This window comes from Spea bombifrons, chromosome 11, assembly GCF_027358695.1.
Source record: "Spea bombifrons isolate aSpeBom1 chromosome 11, aSpeBom1.2.pri, whole genome shotgun sequence".
Lineage (NCBI taxonomy): Eukaryota > Metazoa > Chordata > Amphibia > Anura > Pelobatidae > Spea > Spea bombifrons.
In genome coordinates this window covers 1,528,883-1,549,903 of record NC_071097.1, presented here as the reverse complement: position 1 = coordinate 1,549,903, position 21,021 = coordinate 1,528,883, and the positions used below count along the sequence as shown (strand labels likewise).

Here is a 21,021-nt window from a genome sequence, read left to right as displayed (position 1 = left end):
CGGCGACAAAGCTGGTATTTGGGTCGCAGGGCGATGAGTGCAAAGGAATGTCGCATTTTTTGTAACCCAAACGACGTCGATTGAACCTCTTAAGACACAGAACCATCAAATACGTTACTTTTAGGAAAATCACAATGCTTTTAAGTAAAATATTCTGTAGTGGTGGAACTGCACCGACTAGACTTACCGGGCCATACTGGTTCATGTCCTTGTTTTGCGTCTCCTGCAGTGCCGCCACCGTGGCGGTGGCAGTGGCGGTGGCAGTAGCAGCGGCTGCTGCAACTGCGGCCGCAGCGGCGGCAGCTGCCGGTTGCGTGAAATCCGCAGGGGGTCGAGTGTGAGGAGGCATGCCCATTCCTGACGGGTTATTGGGGCCGCCAGGGTAGCTGGGGGGGATAAAACGGGTTGTTGTGAGGATACCACGCAATCAGACCCCAACGTGAGTCAGTATATGGTGCGGCTATCCCGCCAATTGCCTCATTTATAAACATAGGATTCCAGGCTTACCTGCCGCCAAAGCCACCTCCTCCTGGGTAGCTGGGGCGCCCGTACATGCTCTGTTGCATGTACGGCTGGTTGGATCCCCCTTTTGTGGGAAAGGGCTGTTGCTGTCCGGCAAACTGCGGAGAGTTCATCCCGGCGTTGTTGCTGTTCATGCCGGACGCCATAGGATTACCACCTGGGTTCAGCGGATTGTTGGCGTTCACCATGGGGTTCCCCAGGACCTGGAAGGAAAACCAAGGAACATGGCGTCCTTAGAAGAGCGGACTAATAAACTGTCCTCATCATATAGCATAGGACAAGCTACCCAAATACTAAAGGGTCGGTTCAAAGAGACCTCCCAAGATCACCATGATGAGCCCCATGGTTGTCCAACTGCGACCAGGGTAAGAAGGTCAGGTAGAAGGTCTACTTGGTGGCCAGTTCTAAGGTTTCAGGCTATGACCACCAGTAATCCTCGGAAGGACATTACAGATGTGGACTTGGGGTGGGAGAATTAAGCTGAACTCAGGAACCCCCCCCCCCATCAAGTCTTCTACCCACCAGTCCTCCAATGCATGTCTCTGGAGATAGTTATGGGACCTACGCATGACCTGGTAGGCTACAACCTGTCTACAGAACCAAGGTTTCCTTTGGAAATTAGGAAGGAGACCTCCAAGACTCTGTTCATATGTCAGATGGACACCATTATGACTATAACGGAGGTTCCCAGTCGCGTGGTGGACTTACCTGGCTCTGAGACGTATTTGTGACTCCCCACACCGTAGTGACGACAGACAGGGAACCCGGGGGCTGACTGCTGTTCTGCTGCCAAGGGACAGAGTCGTAAGGGAAAGACCCATCACTGCGGGGAGGAAAAAAAGAAAACAGTCAGACCTATAAATCTCAACAGAGAACAAAAACGTATTTTTTTTCTCTTGGGGGGGGGGTTAAAACAGACAGGATATGAAAAATTCAGAAAACTAGTATTACTGAAAATAGAAGGGAAAAAAAAAAATCGAAATTATTAATCCACTTTTATATTAAAACACCTGTGCGCATTTCAAATGGAATGCTCTGCACGCTATGTTTTTTTCTAGGCACTTCCTGTTGTAAGATTAAACAGGAAGCGCTGTGTGCATACAAAAAAATCTTTCCCCCGAAGGATCTGTCAAGTTAACAAGGTGCTTCAAATATAAAGCTGTATAATCAATGTTTTATTCTTTAAATCATTAAGGATCTACAACAGAAATGGAAATGGGGGGACAGGAGAAGACACACGTTGTCTCAACCTACTCGAAATGATCATGCAAGTCCGGGTAAGACGCTAGCTCTGGGCCAAATGGAACCGGCCCTGGTTTCGGGGGTCAAGGCGCACTTACCCATGTGACAGAGAAGGTTTCATAGAGGTCAAAGAGTTCATGGGAGGCTGCATAGGGATCTTCCCCGGCTGCTCGTTCTGTCTGTTCTTCTGGTGGCGTAAAAGCAGTAGCCTTCCCAATTCTTCACACCACGAGGAAAGGAGCGCTGGGGGAGTCAGAAAGGGTCAGAATTTTAGGCGAATTCAGAGGAATTGGGACACAAATAACACATCTGAGAGTCTCTCAGAGACAGAGTGGTGGTCATATATCTTGGCCTACACCAAAAAATGACATTTGGGAATTGGGTAGACAGAGGCAATACCCAGAGCAACCACAAGGTGGCGACAAGGATCCGTTGCGTTGGACTGGACTGCAGTGCTGGGCGTCCATGCGCAGCCCGCTCCCCTCTGCGTATATAACGGAGGCCGCAGACAGCTGGAGGCTCTTTAATTAGCAGACGAGGCTTATTTATCCCAAAAGAAAACGCAACGTGACGAGGGCGAGCGGCAGCGGGCTCAAAACACGCTAAACATACACAGGAAGGGAGAGCTGGTCTCAACTCTTACTCAGAGGTCGGGCGTCTCGGGTGAGCTCCCGCGGGGGGCGGGGTCTGATAGCCGCGCAAAAATGGACGCCCGCGAATCCGGCTGACTGAGTCAAGCTTTGTTAGGTCAATGAGAGAGCTCCCCCGGAATGTAGAGTCAAGGAATGGCCTAGGGCCCCCCTCGTTTTGACGTAAAGTGTAAAATAGCCAACGCGACGAGCGTATTGGAGACATCATTTGGGAAAGGCCCCGGAACACACCATCGGAATATCCCGAACTTTTCCCCCCCCCCAGATTTCTCCAGAATGTCCAATTCTTTGAAAGGTTTTTTTTGGAACCCTATTGCCCCAGGACTATTTTTTTATTATTATTCTTTTTCGAGGGTCTCGCTCCTCCCCCTGCTGGTGTGAAAGGATTTGCATATGTTAATGCCGGAGGGTGAACAATCGCGTCCCCGCTGCATACCTTTTAATTGTGCTTGCAAACCGCTGGAGCTGATAATTAGCCTGCCACCGACGGGTTAAATCTAAGCAGGCTGGTGTGTGTGTGTGTGTGGGGGGTGACACTTTTACCACCACCTCCCATCCCCCCACCCGGGGAAGCTTAAAGCAGCTGCATGTAAGGGAGAGATGGAGGGAAAGGGATATGGCTGAGCCCTCTCTGTGCCATATGGCAATACCTGCCCTCCCTGCCCTATAAATAACCCCACAATGGGGCAGAAAGAGTGGGGGGTGAAATTTCCCAAGCTACCCCGTCTTCACATGCAATACAGAAACTGGGTTACAGCTTCTTAGATACACTGTAAAAAAAATTAAAATAATAATAATAATACAACAAATAAAAAACTGGTAAAAAAAACCCTAAAAAAGTTCACTAATTATCAGGCTATGCTGTGAAAAAAATGTTTAAAAAAATATTTTTAATTTTAGAGAAAATATATGTGAACACTACGCAGCAGCGCTGGGTATATAACGGCCGCAAGCGAGCGGGAAGGACGCTATAGCCGTATCCGGCCCCAGGGGCCATAAGCCGGACAACCACCCATGCAGTTTCAGGTTATCTCAGCCCTCCAGCACAAAACCTGTTTTTGTTTTTTTTTTTGTTGTTTTTTTTTTTCTAAAGCTAGTCTAGCACCCCCATCTGTGTTTTCCATGGGAATTTACTAATTGAGAAACAATAATAGTTTGGTTTTTTAAACGGGGGGGGGCCGGGGGGTTTGAAGGTATTGTCCTTATATATAAAAATTAAACCGTAAGCCTGCATGGGGCAAAAAAATTAATTAGGGCACCCCCCCTAAAATAAAATTAGTAACTATAGATTGACTTCTAAACATGATTAGAAGTGTTTTTATTACCTTAGGAACCAGGGGAATGTCCCTGCTGATTGGATGATGCTATCAGTCGCTATGGCGATAGGACCACTTTTCAAAAACTCACTAGTAAAATGTTCTAAATAAAAATAAATTTTTTTAATATATTTAAGTAATACTTTGTACTCAGAAAGCATCTGAGAAACAATAACACCTTTCAAATAAGCAAAAAATAAATAGAAAACAGAAGTGTAAAAAATGTACAAAAAAATCTAAAATATAAAATTTAAAAATATAATACAAATATAAAAAACAGAACAAAAATAAATATAAAATAAAAGTATAAATAATCAGTAGAAATCTATAATATAAAATAAAAAAAACAAAAAAATAGAAATAAAAAAAAATATAGCACAAAATAAATAGGAAATCAAAGTATAACAAAATGAAAAGAAATCTATAATATAAAATAAAAAATATAAAAAATATAGAAAATATAAAAAAAATTGAACAAAAAATAAAAAGATGGAATGAGTGCATTTAACATTTTTTACATTAATATTATTATTATTATAAGATGTTTGTGAGACACGGGGCGACATCCTCCTAATTGGTGGCCACCTCTGCTGGCAGTGAGGAGGTTAACAGCCGGACCAATTAGGTCTTGAAACAAAGGAAAGCCAGGAGACAATGTCCCAGGTGACGCGCAGAACGGCTCAGACGGCTCCTGCGCGCCCGGCTGCCAGGCGATGGGATCGATTGTGAGAGGCAAGGGACAGAAATAGCATCCACCTACTGGTGGGGGGGGGGGTAATGAAGCAATGGCGTGGGGGGGGCAAAAGCCAGAAGATGGGAGAATCGTGTGCTCTGAAACCGGCACGCACCGGGGCTTTATGACAAACACGAGACGCAGGAACAGCAGGAAACAGCATGCGCGAAACAGCCTCCGCCGAAAAAGATGACATCACTTTACACTAAATCCACGCTTTGCAGGAGAAAAGAACATTCGTTCTACCTGACTTTACTGCGCAGTATGAGGGGCCGACCCCGGACAGTGATACAGTCATATAACCCCCCCCCAGCGCTGTATACAGTAATATAACCCCCAGCGCTGTATACAGTAATATAACCCCCAGCGCTGTATACAGTAATATAACCCCCAGCGCTGTATACAGTAATATAACCCCCCAGCACTGTATACAGTAATATAACCCCCAGCGCTGTATACAGTAATATAACCCCCAGCGCTGTATACAGTAATATAACCCCCAGCGCTGTATACAGTAATATAACCCCCAGCGCTGTATACAGTAATATAACCCCCAGCGCTGTATACAGTAATATAACCCCCCAGCGCTGTATACAGTAATATAACCCCCAGCGCTGTATACAGTAATATAACCCCCCAGCACTGTATACAGTACTATAACCCCCAGCGCTGTATACAGTAATATAACCCCCCAGCACTGTATACAGTAATATAACCCCCAGCGCTGTATACAGTTATATAACCCCCAGTGCTGGGAATATTTCCCAGCTCAAACACCACACTGAGCTGATGCTTTATGGCGATGCTAATGAAGTCCGTTCCTCCATAGACTTTCATTAGTCAGAAAGTCCTGACTGAGTCATTCTATTGTCCCTCACAGGCAGTATGATAAGGAGTCGGGGGGTTTAGTAGATTGGGGGTCAGATAACAGAGCGAGAATCATACAAATGGCTGATACTAACAAGTCCCCCCCCCAACAAAACAACATTGGAGGGATTTCACCCTATATCGGCAATAAGTAGAAAAATGTCACCGGTTCCTACGGCAACCCCTCCACATCGTAGGATCCAGACCTGCTGATACAGCTTCATCGGCAACAGGTGCAGGACTCATACCCTCATGTAAAGCAGACACCCCGTCTTTTAAAGAAAAACAAGGCATATCAGACACACGCACGGGACGGACAGACTTTTTCCTCCCCGGAGACTGTTGTTAACATGATTATCGTTGCCGTCTCTGCCGCAGAGAAGGTTAAACCGATGCAGAAAGCCGCGTGTCACCGGTTTAAAAATAGACGCTACTGTCCTCGGGGGAGGGGGGGGACAAAGTGACACAGAAGGGATCCACGGGCCCTTCCTCCATCTGACACAGGACCCTGCCTGCAAGCACAAGTGGGGGGCCGCCACACCGGGGTCTACCTGCTCTCGCCCTTGTTAGCCCTGCGTATTTATCTGCTCATCCCCCTGTGGTACTCGAGGGGTTAACACTCTCACACGGCGAGCGTCATGCGCTGTAAAGAACCGACGTCAATGACTATTGTAACAGAGCTTCGGGATCGGCCGGCGCTCTATTAACGTAAAAATTGGGGTTTTTTTTATGAAAATTATAAAATTTCGTAAAAAAATATTAAAACGGACCATTTCTGAAATATATATAGATATATATACATATAAAAAATGGGAAGGCTTCTATACCCTAAAACATTTTTTAATTTTTTTTTAAATAATTCCATTCATCGACTTTCAAAATGAGTGAACAGGAAGTGAGGTCACCGCCAGGCTTTTGGGCTCTAAACCGGCTAAAAAAAAATAAATAAAAAAAATATGAAAAATGAACAAAAAGCATCACAAAAAACGCAAACTTTCTGGGATTTTTCTGTTTTGTGTTAATGTTTCCCCTCCAGACGTAGCCTTGTGATACCCGCGCGGATAATGGCCCTAACCTGGAGCATTATCTACTCAGTGAAATCCCCATGGGTGTAAATTCCGTGTTGCGGGGTCTTTTTTTAAACGACCCCCCCCCCCACAGCACATCTGGCGGGGACGTTTTAGAGCTGGTGTGTCACAGGGAGAGGCATATGGCAGGATGGGGGCCGTCAAAGAGCAAAGTTGGGCTAATGGAACGCCATAGTCAGGTGCATTAACCCATAGGGTCCCACGGAGCTCATGTAACGGGAGATCTGCCATCACCCACATCACGCTGACAGCAGGGAGGCCGCGGGTACGCGTTAAACGCACGCCATTATTACCGCGATAACAAAAAACACTAACGCTGTTCTTCTCCAGTTTCAATTTCTAATTTATATTTTTGAAAAAAAAAATTTAACAGCATTCTTCCCCACTTTTATTTTTATTTTCTATATTTTTTGTTTTTTCTAACTGCATTTTTCTCCAGTTTTATTTTCTTATTTTTTCTATATTTTATTTATTTTTTTCTTAATTTTCAAATTTTTTTCCTAATTTTTCTTTATTTTTTCCTTTTAATTTTCAATTTTTTAATTTTTTTTAAAAAAATGTCTTTTTTAAACAAAGATAAAGTAACTGAACATAACGATTCTTGGGGGCGGTGTCTACTAATGAAGTGGATTGCCTATGGTTTTTGTATGTGGCCGTGGAAAAGAATCTTAACACTTTATCACTTAAATAAAATAAAAAAATTAGAAAAAACATCCAATAGCAACAAAATAACCACGGTTGGTATTATAACCATTTCCTATTTCTCATCACAGGACTCCGGCCATCCCAAAAGCTACAGATTATTCATTAAGTCCCATAGCGCCACCGTATTCCGCAGCGTCGTACAAGGCGTTTTGGGTGACGCGAGCCAAACAGGACCTGCCCTGTCGTTATGGGCGACAGATGCTGAGCTCGGGATTTCTCACGCCTTTCAGTAACAGCGATACCATATCTCGAGTCTAGACAAACCCCAGGAGCCGGGGAAAATGTTTGCCGACGGACTTTTCAGACCCGATTCTAAGACGCCCCGAAATTTTTTAAAGTAAAACTTTAGGTCAAAATACAAAAAAAAAAGTTCTAAATCTATCATAAATATGATACATTTTTTCCAAAAAAAGGACTTTTTTCCTTTTAGGAGTCTCCCTCGCCTCTTTTCAACCCCAGCTCCACGTTCCTGTGTGAAAACCACTGTCTCTTTAAAAATACTTTTTTTTTTTTTTTTTAAAGACCCAAATCTTTAAGAATTTCCCCCAAAATTTCACAGGGAACCTTTCCCTTTAGACGCGGACGTATAATACGCACCGATACGGATCTTCTGATGACCAATAACTGATAGAATCGCCCAGAAGGATACAATGTAGACATCATGGATTCCAAGTTAAGAGATCATCTCTAGGGCCCTCCGAGAGGGCAAGAAGAAATGTGAATGAAGGGGGGGGTTAAGCACCTGGCCCCATTGATATGCCAATTTGTAACACAGTAGAAAGGATTGAGGACAAGCCCCTATTCAGAAACGGTCACTTTAAAGCCCCACGCTTTCTATGGGACAATAATCCCATCACAGTGGGAAGCCCCCAGAAGGAACTATCTGTCTCTAGTTAACAGAGCGATCTGATGGGGGAGGGAGGACTTTTAGCCCTCTCCATACCTCTCGGTTCTCAAGGTTAAGCAGGAGAGTTCCTGGAGGAGTCTGCATCGCCCGGAAGAAAGGGAGATGCTACAAGGAAGGCGACGGCTTCTGAACGTTCTTGTAGAGCACCAGTCATTTTTATGACACCGGAATTCTATAGAGAATGTTCCAGAAACCAAAAAGAATTTTACAATGAATGAAATACTCGTTTACGGATATAAATATATTCCTGGTCTAATTCACGCAGGGTTTCCCAATCAAACCCAATGAGTTGTCCCCCGTTCGTTCCTCTTGGTAACACCAAAGAAGTATCTCACCCAGTGAAGGCCACCTAAGACTCCAACGTGGCCTAGATTTGTCCACCCCTGCGGGGAATAAACCCCCTGTTATTACTCTTCTGAGATCCAGAGCTTTCGATTATGAACTCAGATGTTGGCCTCACTATCTTCTCAATATGGACCCTGTATTTTCATAGCTTCTCCACCAGGAGCTGAACTTGAACTTTACTGGGGAACGCCATGACACTTCACGTTCGATATCGCTTTGGAGTGTAGGTCTGCGATCTGCCTGCTATCAACTATGCCCACCATCAACACGCCAAGAGGTCAACTCAGGCCTACCAGGGGTCTGGCTGACCTCCCAAACGAGTGGTCCTCCCTTCGTAGAACACTTCCTATTTGGCTTTACCCATTATTATCTTCTGACGAACCTTCTGAGCAGCATCGTGAGGAAATATTTTGGGATATCTGGATACGTATGAAGGCGCGTTCCCAGATCTCAGCTACGCCCGTCCTCGATTATGGCGCAGTCTAGCGATCCCACCACTACTAATGGCAGATAAAGGCCATGCAGTTAAAAAAAGAGGCCAACATTCTCTGATAACAGGGGACACAAGAGAGAAGGGGTCTTAAGAGTAATGGAGGGGACATCATCAATAAAGTCCTGATCATGAATGAGAAGAGAAAGTAGATCACGAGTTTGTAGAAAGTGAAGAGACATTCTAGAAATCTATGAACGTGTTGCGTGGAAACGCTTCTCAGATTAGGTCGTAAGAGCTCACAACAGACTTTGTTCTACCAAACATCTACCCCACCTTCTGATGGCCTTCACCTCCATGGTGGTCACCAACATCTTGGTGTCTGCTTACTTTTAGCGAATTCAATTTTTTGGGCGTGAACAATACTGGATCATTTTCGACCTGGCGTGAGGTCTACTAGAAAAGCGAGATGGCTGCTCCCAGCGGGCTATCACAACACTAAAGCCGGCTACGGCACAACTGATGGCAACCTATCGGCTTCCACCTATTCATTTTATTGGAACACATTCCAGGAGGAGTTCTCTCTGAAAAGTCTACTTTTAACCAATAAACTTGCGCAAGATGGATGTATACCGGGAAGTTAACTCAAAGGGGAGGAAAAACATTTAAAGAAAAAAAATAATGAAATTAAATTAATGGTTATTACGTCGCGACTTTTTGCGGCACACCACAGACAGAACTAGTAAGACGCACGCAGTGTACATATACGATTACTGCATCCGGACATCGACCAATGGGAGTGGAGCTTCATGCCCGTGTCACTCGATGGCTCACCCCAATTCCCAGAGCCCCGTGTCAGCCATGCGCGGCTCCCAGGAACAGACGCGAGTCCCTGCCAGCAATTTACAGCCGCGTCTGGATCACCGGCGTCCACCCTAAACAAGTCACGTCACGAGCTACACAACGCTTGTTTACTACACCACGGGGAACGCGGCCAAGAACCCAAACCGCTGCTTATCAGCCTCAAAATGATGTCAACTGTGCGGGGGGGGGTTAAATGCCACATGGAGGAGATGCCTACTGCTTACTTCTTTTGGCTTCATGGGCACGATGGGATGAAAAGTTGGGCACTTGGCGTGATCAGTTATTGCCCCCCGCTGCCCCGACCCTAATCTAGATTTGGGGGGGGGGCGATGGCATCGACGCTATCCAAGAATATCTGGCCGTACCGGCGGGATCACCAAAGCAAACCGCCGAGACATGCCACCAGACGCTTCGATGGCAACGGGGGCTACCTGCATTAACCCTTGCTTTCCTGGTGCCACCGAAGGGGTGAAATCCCTAATTGCCACTCCCCCCCCAACAACAAACACATCATGCAGGGCATCTCTTCACCCACAATGCAATGCTTTACAAGCGCACAACAGAAGAAAAAAAAGAGACTGCACCCCTCTCTCGTTCTCTCTAATCCTCCAGACACCAACCCCCCCCATCTATAAGCTACTTGCCCACAAGTTTATTGCCACCTACACTTATGCTATAGAGAGGGAGGGCTGCGTAGATCCCGGCGGCGCAGGTACCCAGAAAAATAAAATGCATGCAGGTCGGGGGGCTTTAATCCCGGCATTAGACGGCCACTGCCTGCCCATAAGGTGTCTGTCTCTCTGTCTCTTTTCTTTCCCCCCTTCTCCTAAGGACACAATGCGCTCTCCCCTCTCCCCGTCTCCTGCCTGTCCGGCTACCGCACTCATCAAATATTAATTGCGCGACTCCAGATTTCCAGGCAAAAACCAAGAACAGATGGGATCCCCGTTCTAATGGCTCGCTGCGTGCCAGCCAACTGGCGGTGTGCGAGTGTGTGTGCGTGTCCGAGTGTGTGTGCGAGTGTGTGTGTGTGCGCGTACCCAGCCGCCGGAGACAATGAAAGGAACCGCGTTAAGTTCACGCAGACACAATGTATCCCTCCCGGCCGCGGTTACCGCAGTACGGGGAGCCACATCGGCCGGCTTGGTGGGGTGGAAAAAAAGAAATAAATGGATTAAAAGAAAAGGGGGGGCTTCGCATCTCACCTCTGCAGCATGCGGCGGGGTCGTCGCTCCAGCTCGCCTTCCTCCGTCGCTTGTTCTATCCGTGCCGTTTGCTCGTACGCATACATACACACACGCAAACCACACAGCAACCATTCACACACATACATTCACACTCAGCCTAAGTCATTTGCCAGAAGGCAGGGAAGAGAGACAGAGGAGGAGGAGGAGGAGGGAAAAGGAGGAGGAGAGGAGGGGAGGAGGAGGAGGTGTGTGTGTGTTGGGTGAGGGGGGTGAGAGAGAAAGAGGAAAAAAAAAAAAAAAGGAGAGAAGCCATGCAGCTCACATTACAAAACTTACACAGAGGGGAGGGTCTAAACACCATCCTTTAACCCCTTCTTAGACAAATACCCCAGGGTGGAGGGGTGGGGGGTAGTCTGGTTCCAAGCTGATCTCATGAGGTAGCATCTCTGCCACCCTCGTGGGTGATTCTGGCTCAAACCAATGCAGATTTGTCTAAAAAGCCCCTGAAGCCCCCCCTCCCCGATCTTAGGGTACCTCTAAGTGGCGAGTTAGCACTCCGCGCATGACACCGGGAAGCCGGTTCAATCAGTAAGACTGCGGTTTACCTCCCCAACCTGATCAATGGACATGGGGTGGGGGGTTACAACCAGAGGCTGACCTCGGCACTAGAAGCGCTGATCGTCTAAATGTGGAGTTATCCGCGAGACGCCCGCTCCGCTAAACAAAAGTATTCCACCGGCCCGAGCATCTGGACAGTTCTCCACCTTTATAACTGGAGACTCAACGGTTACCCGGCGCCGATAAGCCAATATGTAGTCACCTAACGAGGTTCTCGTACTGGTTCCTGAGGACCATCAGTGGTCCTCAAGACGATACCAGGAGGTCCAAAGAGAAGGAGCCGCGTATCCATGGCGGGGAGACGGGAATATATCGAGAGGAAGAAAGAGTTTCTTAATTAGAACCTCAGAGTTTGTAATAAATTTGATACTTCTGTTTTCCTACGATGGCCACCAAACGTGGTAGGAGGGAGGACCTTGATGTCCAAAGTATTCTAGAAATGGTCCCTGACCACAAAAATGTGTTCCCAACCCAGATGCAGCTATCAGGACCAATCCAAACTTTTTTTGTTGTTAAATGGAGACAACACATAATTTTTGGACAATGGGTCATGAAGCTCATGGAGTTGTGGCCATCAGAGATGCCACCAGGATCTCCCTCATGGAGACTTTGCGGGGACTTCTGGCCCGTGAAGATGATAGGAAGGTTCGAAAGACATTTGTTGAGCAGAAAGGACAGAAGGAACCTTATCCAATGGTAGACTATGTGTTAAGAGCTGTCCTACTTGAGAATAGGTGATTATGGTGGCAATAGAAGCATTGCCTGGTGTCCCTGGCCAGGAGCACAGCACATGGCGCGTATGTTGTTAGGGAAAAGGAATCTGGTTTTGTAGAGTGAAGTCTTCTTTTTTATGGGACGTGGGGGGATGGTAGCTTACTAAGCACATTTTCCAAGAGCTTTATAGCTGGAAGGCGAAGGCCGATGGAATCAGTCCCTGCACACCAACTCTCCACGGACCCCAAGAGCTGACAATCAGACAGCAGACGTTACAACACACAGTTATCGCAATAAAAATCTGCAGGAATATCGCAAGATTTGTACCGCTTCACGAAACGTTCAAAACTTTTGGAAACCTAGAATCTGCCGGTGGATCGGCCCCATCCGGCCCCTGTCTAGTCTGCCCATTTCTCCTGCTGTAAAGACTTAAACCTTAATCAGTCGTCGGTCTCGTCTTAGATTCAGGAGCCGTATGTCTACCCCATGCATGTTTAATCCCCTCACTGTATTACCCTCTACCACTTCTGCTGGGAGGCTGTTCCACTTACCTACCACCCTCTAAATAAAGTTTTGATGGACATTTTTTTTTCTAAAACCCCCAATAAGGGTAAAGTGTAGATACTTTAGCTGTGGGGCAGGGAAGGTACCCTTTTACCCCAAAAGGGGTAAACCTTAAATTCCAATATTAGAAAGTCTGTTGATGGAACTCCCCCCAGTGGTCATCATGAGGAACTACAACCAATGCCTGGCTTGTAATTCTTTGCTGCCCCAGGGGTGGCTAACAGGTTTATGATCTACAATTCCCATTGCGCTCTCGGCTATACCATGGCTGAGCATCATGGGATCTGTAGTTCGCCGACAGCTGGAGAGGCAAATGTTGGCCGTCGCTCAGCTACATCTCTACCTCGTCGGTTCATTGGGTGCCTTTAAAATGTAATAAAAAGGGTTCATTTTCCTAGCAATCTATTAAAACAAGTAAAAACAACCATGTGCTCCCAGCATGCACCTGGCTTCATAATTAGCCTAATCATGTTCCTTTTATTATTAATAATATAATAAAAGTAAAATATATATATATTTTTTTTTAAATAATAAAAATAATAAAACTATATATATATATATATATATATATATATATATACACACACACACACACACATCTGTCTCCTATAGGATACCCTGGATGGGCATAAATAACGAATAATTCCATTCTGCGACTCGTCTCGGCCGGTATATCCGGTTTCGGCACGGATACGGAAACATGCGCGTTCCCCTCTAGGACAGGCATCTCCATGTCTGGGAATTTTGGGATGAAACAGCGGAATTTTAGCCAATTCATTGTAAAGGCGAACGCCTGAGGCCGTGGAACTTGTTGCTTGTGGGGCATTAACCCCTTCCACTAAGTTGGGGGGAGGGGGCAATTACTTGTATTCATGGCACACGTGGTGTAAAGGAGACGAAAGTCCCTTCTTCTGGGGCATGTTGTTGTACTTCATACTTCCCAAGTGTCCCTGTTTAGTTTGACCAGTCCCTCTCCCCTGATGCCCCTCTTTTCTAGGAGGTCAGGATGTTTGCTGGGTATGAGGGGATCGCAGGGTTCTACAGCCCTAAAAGCCCCGATAATTTGTATAGAAACAGCAGGAAGGGGCTTTATCAACTAAACGGGGAAAATAAAATCTAGCTAAAGCTCCGCCCACAGCTGCACCCCCTAATGTCAAGACAATATGTCAGCGAACTCTTGGCAGAAGAGCTTGCCATCAGCAGCAGGCCAGCGTGGTCTTGGCACGGAAGGCCGCCGGGCGACAGGAGGAGACAGCGAACCAGTAAGAAATGCCAAGCTCTCCGAGCTCCACGTAACCATGGCGACCATTCTCCGCGCTCGACGTGACGGCCGGCCGCCGGGAAAACAGGCGCTCAGCCAACCGTCCCCCTTCTTAACCCCTTCGTTGCCTGGGTGACACCAAAAAAGTGCCTAGCGTCACAGCCCATGGGAGACGGTACTAATAACGACACCCTTTAACACAAGCAACATGGGGTCGCCTGCTTGGCGTCCCTGAAGGGGTTAAGGTTTTGCGGAGACACACTTTGGGAGATCCAGTCACCGACCCGGTTCCTTGGAGGAAAGCAGAAGGCGGACCCCGGATCGTGTTACGCCCCCGCGGAGCTGGTGGTTATACCCCTGTGGTTCCCAAGGGTGGCCCAGACGCAAGGGAACATTTTTCTTGGGGGGGGTTGGACCATACCACTGGAAAGTTCTGGATGGGGGTGCTCTAAAATCAAAAAAGTATATGACAACCCCCTTCTCTTCAGATACTGAACCGGCAGAACTTTTCTTTCCATCCAAAAAAATTCTATGAAGCGAAACCACTTTTTGTCTGTGAATTTTGAGAAAAAAAAAAGAAATTTCTGGGAATTTTGAAAAATATAAAATTTCAAAATGAAAATGTCGATTTTTTTTAATTTTTCTTTCTGATAAATCTCCCAATAGCCGGGATGCTCTAAACCCACGGCGAGGCTGCGTGGAAACCTCCTCCGCCAGTAATCTCGGGAGCGGATATTTTTAGCCCTTGGCGGTTATAATTCTGCGCGAATTTATCCGATTCCAGGAACGGCGCTTTTTATAAAGTGCTGCTGAGTGGCGGAAGTCTTAAAGGCGCAGTCCGCTTTAAAATTCATTAAAAAAATAATAAATAAAGATCATTATTAGCCTGTATTTTAAAAATATTCGTGTGGGTCGAGCCACACCACAATAATCCCATAACACGGGAAAAATATCCGTAGTATTTTATTTTTGATTTTATTTTTTAATTTAATTTTTTTTTAAATAATTTGACAAAATGAAAATAAATTCCAAATATAAATATATATAAAGAAAGCCCTGTCTGGCCACACAGGAGTTAAACTGTCTCAGAGTAGTAGCTACATAGCCCTTCCCTCCAGGAGGGATAATGGAACCCCCCTCCTCTATCCCTGGAATTCCCAGACACTTTCCATGTAAACAATACGGAATGTACCATTATAACGAATCACACAGGGGGGGGTGTGAGGGGGGACCATGCAGGGCTGCGGTATAACCTCACATGTAAGGCCATATGAATACCCCCCGTGCGTGTTTACATGTCCCCTCACTGTATTAGCCTCTACCACCTCTGCTGGGAAGCCGTTCCCCCTACCCACCACTCTCTCAGCTAAGAAAAAAAAGAAGGTTTATTAATATGACTCCTCCAGGTTCCGGGAGGATAGAATGCGCTCGGGAGATGAAATAGAAGGGTATCGCGTTACCCCAGCGGCGTAACCTACTCCGCGGGACACAGCAGAGGTGGGAAATAAAACCACCCAGACCCAATTAAAATAATGGCTGCGCGTGGCTTTAAGGCGCACACGGGAACAGCTGAGCCCCACGTGGCGCCAGAAGAGATACCCCACCCCTGTGACCACCTCGTTGCATGTTTACGCCAGAACGGGACTCGTGAGGTTTCTCCCCTCAAACTGGCTGCTTTACAACAAAAAAAAAGAAAAATTCTTGATTTACAGCCGATTTCCCTCACTTAAAATTCTCCAAAAAATTTTGATTCAAGAACTGATCTGATGCAAAGCGGTAAAAGAGGCGAGTTTCACTCTATAATAAACAAATACATTTATAAAAACGTAAAAATAAACATTAAAATGTAAAAAGTTCCTTTTTTCAGGATTACTAAAATCATATGGCTTCCGTTAAAAGTTTACAAAAAAATATTTTATAAATGGGGATTCAGCCTCACAACATCCAGGAAGCGTGCGCAGCCTCCACCTGCTCGCAAGCAGGGGGTCGATTACGCAATGATCGCCTCCAACAGACAAGCAACAAGTCATCAACATTGGCCAAGCAACACCGCGAGAATAATACACCCGGGTGGCCTCAACGTGCGCAAAACCAGAGATCCCGGCCTCCCCGTCAGACCTCCGGCGAAACAGAGAGACAAGGAACGCGCCCCCTACCTGCCGATTTCGGGGTGAATTTGTCCCGGTTGGCCGCACACACGGCTAGTAGCCGGTAGCCCAGGTCTAAATCGAAGCCTTGCTGCGCCGCGACTCTACTGACCACCTGCGAGAAAGACAGAAGCGGGTTACTGGGTGTTAATAAAACGATACGATGCTTTACGGCAATGCTAATGAAGTCCGTTCCCCATAGACGTTCGTTAGTCAGAGAGTCCTGCTGGTGATTAAGACTGAGTCATTCTACTGTTCCCCACAGGCAGTATGATAAGGAGTCGGGTGTTTAGTAGATCAGGGATCAGATAACAGAGCGAGGATCATACAAACGGCTGATATGCAGCTGCCTGAAAACATTATATTATGGGGGAATAAAAGAATGTGGAAGCCCCCCCCCATGAGGTTTTCTTCTGATAACGATCCACTTCTCTAAGACTCCCCCTACGTACCGTTAAACAGCCCATAAGGCTCTGCTCGAAGGGTCTCTGAAAAGCGCGGGGGTCTCCACACCAGTCCAAAAGTTCTGTGGCTGCATTGTGGAAGTTTGCTGGGTTCTGTAAGTGCTGAAATAGAACAACAAGCAAGAATTACCACCAACAATCCAGGATAGCAGGGGCCGTGACTCCCCCACAGCCTCCAACCTCCCGGGGACTCTCCATGAAATCCTAACATTCTCCGGCTGTCACAGTGCTGGAAGGTCATGAGAGGTCAACAATAACGCCCTTCGGTGCCACTAAAACGGGCTGGATGGTCTGCTTTTAAGCAGGTTGATCCCCAGTTCCTTCCTGGGAAGCCCTGGCAAGAAATGTCCGTCTCTGTGACCCAGCTAGAGGTTCGCTGTTACTAGTCATTCTTAGGTAGTAACAATGTTTCGAGGAGCTTACCTGCTTTATGCACTGCAGACGGTCATTGGTCTGCTGTATGTGTCTGTCCATAGAATTCATTCTGATTGTATCTTCTCAAAGTCTACCTGAAGGCCATGAAAGGTCCTCGAGCCTGCAGGGAAACAACAGCGTCGATGCATGTTAACGTTTTGCATCCACAGGGAACAGTCTATCCGCAAAGTCTACAATCAAGTCTGGGGCTCTTGAAGTCCACGAGGAACCTCAATGTTCCACCTGAACCAAGAGACCATTGATGGTCATCAACTGGATTCAAACCCTTATCAGAAGTTCTGGGTACTCAAGAGGTCAGGATACTGGTGGGGAACATCAGAATCCAGTTGGTATCCATGAATGACCTTGTTGGGTCAGTCACATGGCCTGGTGGACAGGAGGCATAGGTGAGAGGTCACAGTGTTCTTAGAGTATGTGGGTCAACATTCAAGCTCTTCTATGTCTAAAGAACCCATAAGTCCCATTCAGCAGGAGGACTTTAATGTCTATCCATGTCCAATCAAGAGAGGCCTACACTGAAGGTTGACCATTCATGACCCGGTTCTTCCGCTGGGATCCACAAGACCCAAGTTCTTCCGCTGGGAACCATAAGATTTATTATTTGGACTCCATAACTACAAGCATTTTGGGGTTGACACAAGAAAGCGACTGACCGCAGGCAGGTGTGCATTCCGGGCGCACTTTACGGAGCCTCTGAACACCAGGAGAAGTCACCGTTTGGCAACCACATAAAATCACTATTTTTAGTTTAATTTGACTCTACTAGTTTGTTTAACTCTACCGCTCCATGTGTTTTTTTTTTGAAAAAACATTGGATATCTTAAGTAATTTTTTTGGAGCGTCTGGGTGCGAATAAACATCTGACATACTGAGTGATCCCAGAGGCAGATGCCACCCTGGAACACGCGCTGATAAGAGGGCTATTCCTGACGCCACCGGATTAACCCTGCGAAAACCTCCCAAGCAAACACCCAGAAATATTGGTTAATGCCCCCCCTCCAACTTCAATTACCCAAATCCAACAATCCCAATGACCAAAGAGGGGGTGTGGTTAGAGGCGTGGCTCATACATTTAGTAATGAGGACAGAAGGAATATTAACCTATTGAGGTAGTGAGGAGAGAGAGAAGAAACAACTATTTTTAACCCTGTGGGGTAGATAGAGGGGGGGGTATTCTGCTGGCCACTGCGGAGGAAGTCTTTATATAAATAAACACGGCCTCTGTGTTAGAGCTTCCATATCATATTACCCCCCAGGGGCAAAAAGGAAAGATGTAAGATGTAAGACTCTGTTCATTCACTGGGAACGTTCTGCCTCTGATCCTAACCCCTGTGCGTATGTATCTATGTATGTGTATGTGCGTGTGCGTGTGCATGTGTGTGTGTATGTGCATGTATGTGTATTTGAATGTGCATGTATATTTGAATGTGCATGTACGTGTATATGAATGTGCATGTTTGTGTATATGAATGTGCATATGTATGTGTATATGAATGTGCATATGTATGTGCGTGTGTGTGCGTTTGCATGAATGTGACTATGTATGTGTATATGAATGTGAGTGTATGTGTGCGCGAATGTGCGTGTATGTGTGCGCGAATGTGCGTGCACAAAGCACAACCAAGCCAAGGAGGATATACTTCGTAACATTTCATTGATACCTTTCTAATGTCAGCATTCCGAGACACCCCAGCCCAAACCTCGGGCAGTGAGCTAACGCTCTGTGGGCCGCATACGAGACGGCCGGCATTTGAGAGCGGCAACACAGCCGACGACGCAACCCTCTACCGTCGCCAACCGCAGGAGTTCTTTACATAGATCCCACAGAAGGAGCCGTAAATGATCAATAACCTTAAGACAGGAGATACATAGAAAGAAGAGAGGGGCCTGACCTTGTGAGCTTACAATCTATTAGCGAATACGTCCCTGAGAGCTCTGACCAAATGTGCATGATGTTGTTGTTGTTTTTTTCCTTGCCGGTAGGTGTCTCCCTTCCCTACCAAAGCACAATCCATGCGCGGCTGCCCAGACAGCCGGCATCATGTTCCTTTAAGCCTTTACAAGCCCAGATAAAGCCCCTGCTACCGCTTCCTAACTGCGAGCTCCGAAGCCGAGGCTGCCTGTCTGACCTTGTGGTTATTGATTAACTATCTCCCCGCTCCCTGCCATCCTTCACACCTCCAGGGCCTGCAAACAGAGGAGCTTAGAGGAGCGGCAGCCGGCAAACAGGCCGACAGCCACACAAAGAGAGCACGGGCACATGCGCGACCACAGGCGCACACAATAAAAAGATACCCCCGGTGCAACAGGAGAAAGGGGCGGGGGGGGCAAGAAGAGAGAGAGACCCCCGCGGGAAGAACATAATGCAAAATGAGTTGGGGGGGAGTGGAGGAAATTAGAAAGGGACAAGAAAGGAAAAAAAAGGAGGAGGATAGAGAGGAGAGATCGATGAAAGAGAAGGAAGGAGAAAGGCCAGACGGAAAGGGTTAAACTACATTGAAGGGTGTAATTCTTTATTATCATTATTGATTTTATTAATCATTTTTCTTTTTATACATTTTTTACATTTATGTTTTTTTTTTTTTTATTGAGATGGAGCGGCAGGTGGAGAGGACTCTGTCCCGAAAAGCTTGCGATCTAGAGGAAAGGAGGGAGCGAGCGGCGTGAAAGGGAGGAGGGAAAAGAGGGCCAGATGGCGGAGCCCAGCACCCCGCAGGGTGTAATATTGACGGACGGAGTGGGGGGGTCAGGGGGCGTCAGTGTCACTTTAAACACGGAGAGCGGATCTTTCCGGCCATTTAAAACGCAGTGCGATGAAAGGGGGGGACCGATGAGGCAGAGCGCGCCGGGGGGGGGGATTGGGGCTCCTTGCGCGTGCCCTGTCGGGGGATCCCTGTGTTACCGGCCAGAAAAAATTAAATAAAATAAGAAAAATAATTGACTCAAGCCACTGGCACCACGGGGGTTAATTTTTTTTTAAAAAAAAAATATTATTCTGTGTTTTATATTTAATAAATAAAAAAAAATCTGGCAAATATAAGGTTTTTAAAATGTTTTTTTTTCTTTCTCGGGGCGGCCCCTTTAAGGAAAGAAGCGGAGAGCGGCGACAGCTTGCGCGAGGCTTCTGCTCCCCTCCTTGGGGAGGAATAGCGGAGGAGCTCAGAAATTGGTTCATCACCAGGCACATCTGCAGCCGAGTTTACGGAGGAACGGCGCGAGCTCTGCGGCCGCCACGCGGGGAACATGATGGCGCACGCCCAGCGCGGGATCTTAACTCTTTGCCGGCTTTCCTGGAGTTTACGAGGAACGGCCTCCCAGCAGAGGTGGTAGAGGGAGAGAAGCGCCAATTGGGACTCTCAGATATCATTAAATCAGAGGAGACTGTGTGACTCAGAATCTACCCCTTCACCCCGAGACTGGGGTAAAAACTCTGAGAATCTGCCCCTTCACCCCGAGATTGGGGTAAAAACCCTGAGAATCTGCCCCTTCACCCCGAGACTGGGGTAAAATCCCAAGACATGGAGCAGATCCTGACAGTTTGCAGGTATGACCGCGAAGCAGAACATTCCGCGTTCCTCCACAAACATCTGTGGGCTGCAGCGGCGGTTACGTAACACGGTTAGAAAGCACACGCGTGTTCTTTGGAGAATTCCGAGGACAGAATGTTACGGGGGAGATGGGTCGCTCGGGGCAGGAGTCCCGTTTCCAGCCTCCGGATGGATCATTGCTGGCAACTTTCACGGCAGGCGATGAAAAGTCTCCTGTCTGAGGGGCAAATCACACGTCGCCCTCCAGGCTGCCCGCTCCTCCTTCTGTAACCTTAATCAGCCCTTGCTCTCCTCTTGCACGCATCACCGTATTACCCTCTACCACTTCTGCCGGGAGGCTGCTTCGCTTATCTACCCGCCTTCTCGGTGAAGTAAAACTTCCTTGACATGACATCTAAGCCCCCGACCCTCTAG

At 47.0% G+C, this 21,021-nt stretch overlaps 1 protein-coding gene across 4 annotated transcripts in view; it reads right to left on the bottom strand.

The window, feature by feature from the left end:
- Positions 1 to 21,021, bottom strand: part of ZMIZ1 (zinc finger MIZ-type containing 1) — an 81,647-nt gene that overhangs the window by 5,934 nt on the left and 54,692 nt on the right. For 3 of the 4 annotated variants that reach the window (XM_053450972.1, XM_053450973.1, XM_053450974.1), the window contains exons 4-10: positions 17,048 to 17,159; positions 16,613 to 16,726; positions 16,170 to 16,275; positions 1,863 to 2,007; positions 1,231 to 1,345; positions 508 to 725; positions 188 to 386 (exon numbers count right to left, since the gene is read on the bottom strand). In XM_053450972.1, the coding sequence (XP_053306947.1) occupies positions 188 to 386; positions 508 to 725; positions 1,231 to 1,345; positions 1,863 to 2,007; positions 16,170 to 16,275; positions 16,613 to 16,726; positions 17,048 to 17,107 (957 nt within the window). In that variant the 5' untranslated portion in view covers positions 17,108 to 17,159. Of the gene's footprint in view, positions 1 to 187; positions 387 to 507; positions 726 to 1,230; positions 1,346 to 1,862; positions 2,008 to 10,874; positions 11,056 to 16,169; positions 16,276 to 16,612; positions 16,727 to 17,047; positions 17,160 to 21,021 lie in introns of those variants that run through there. The other variant, XM_053450975.1, reaches the window with a different exon arrangement.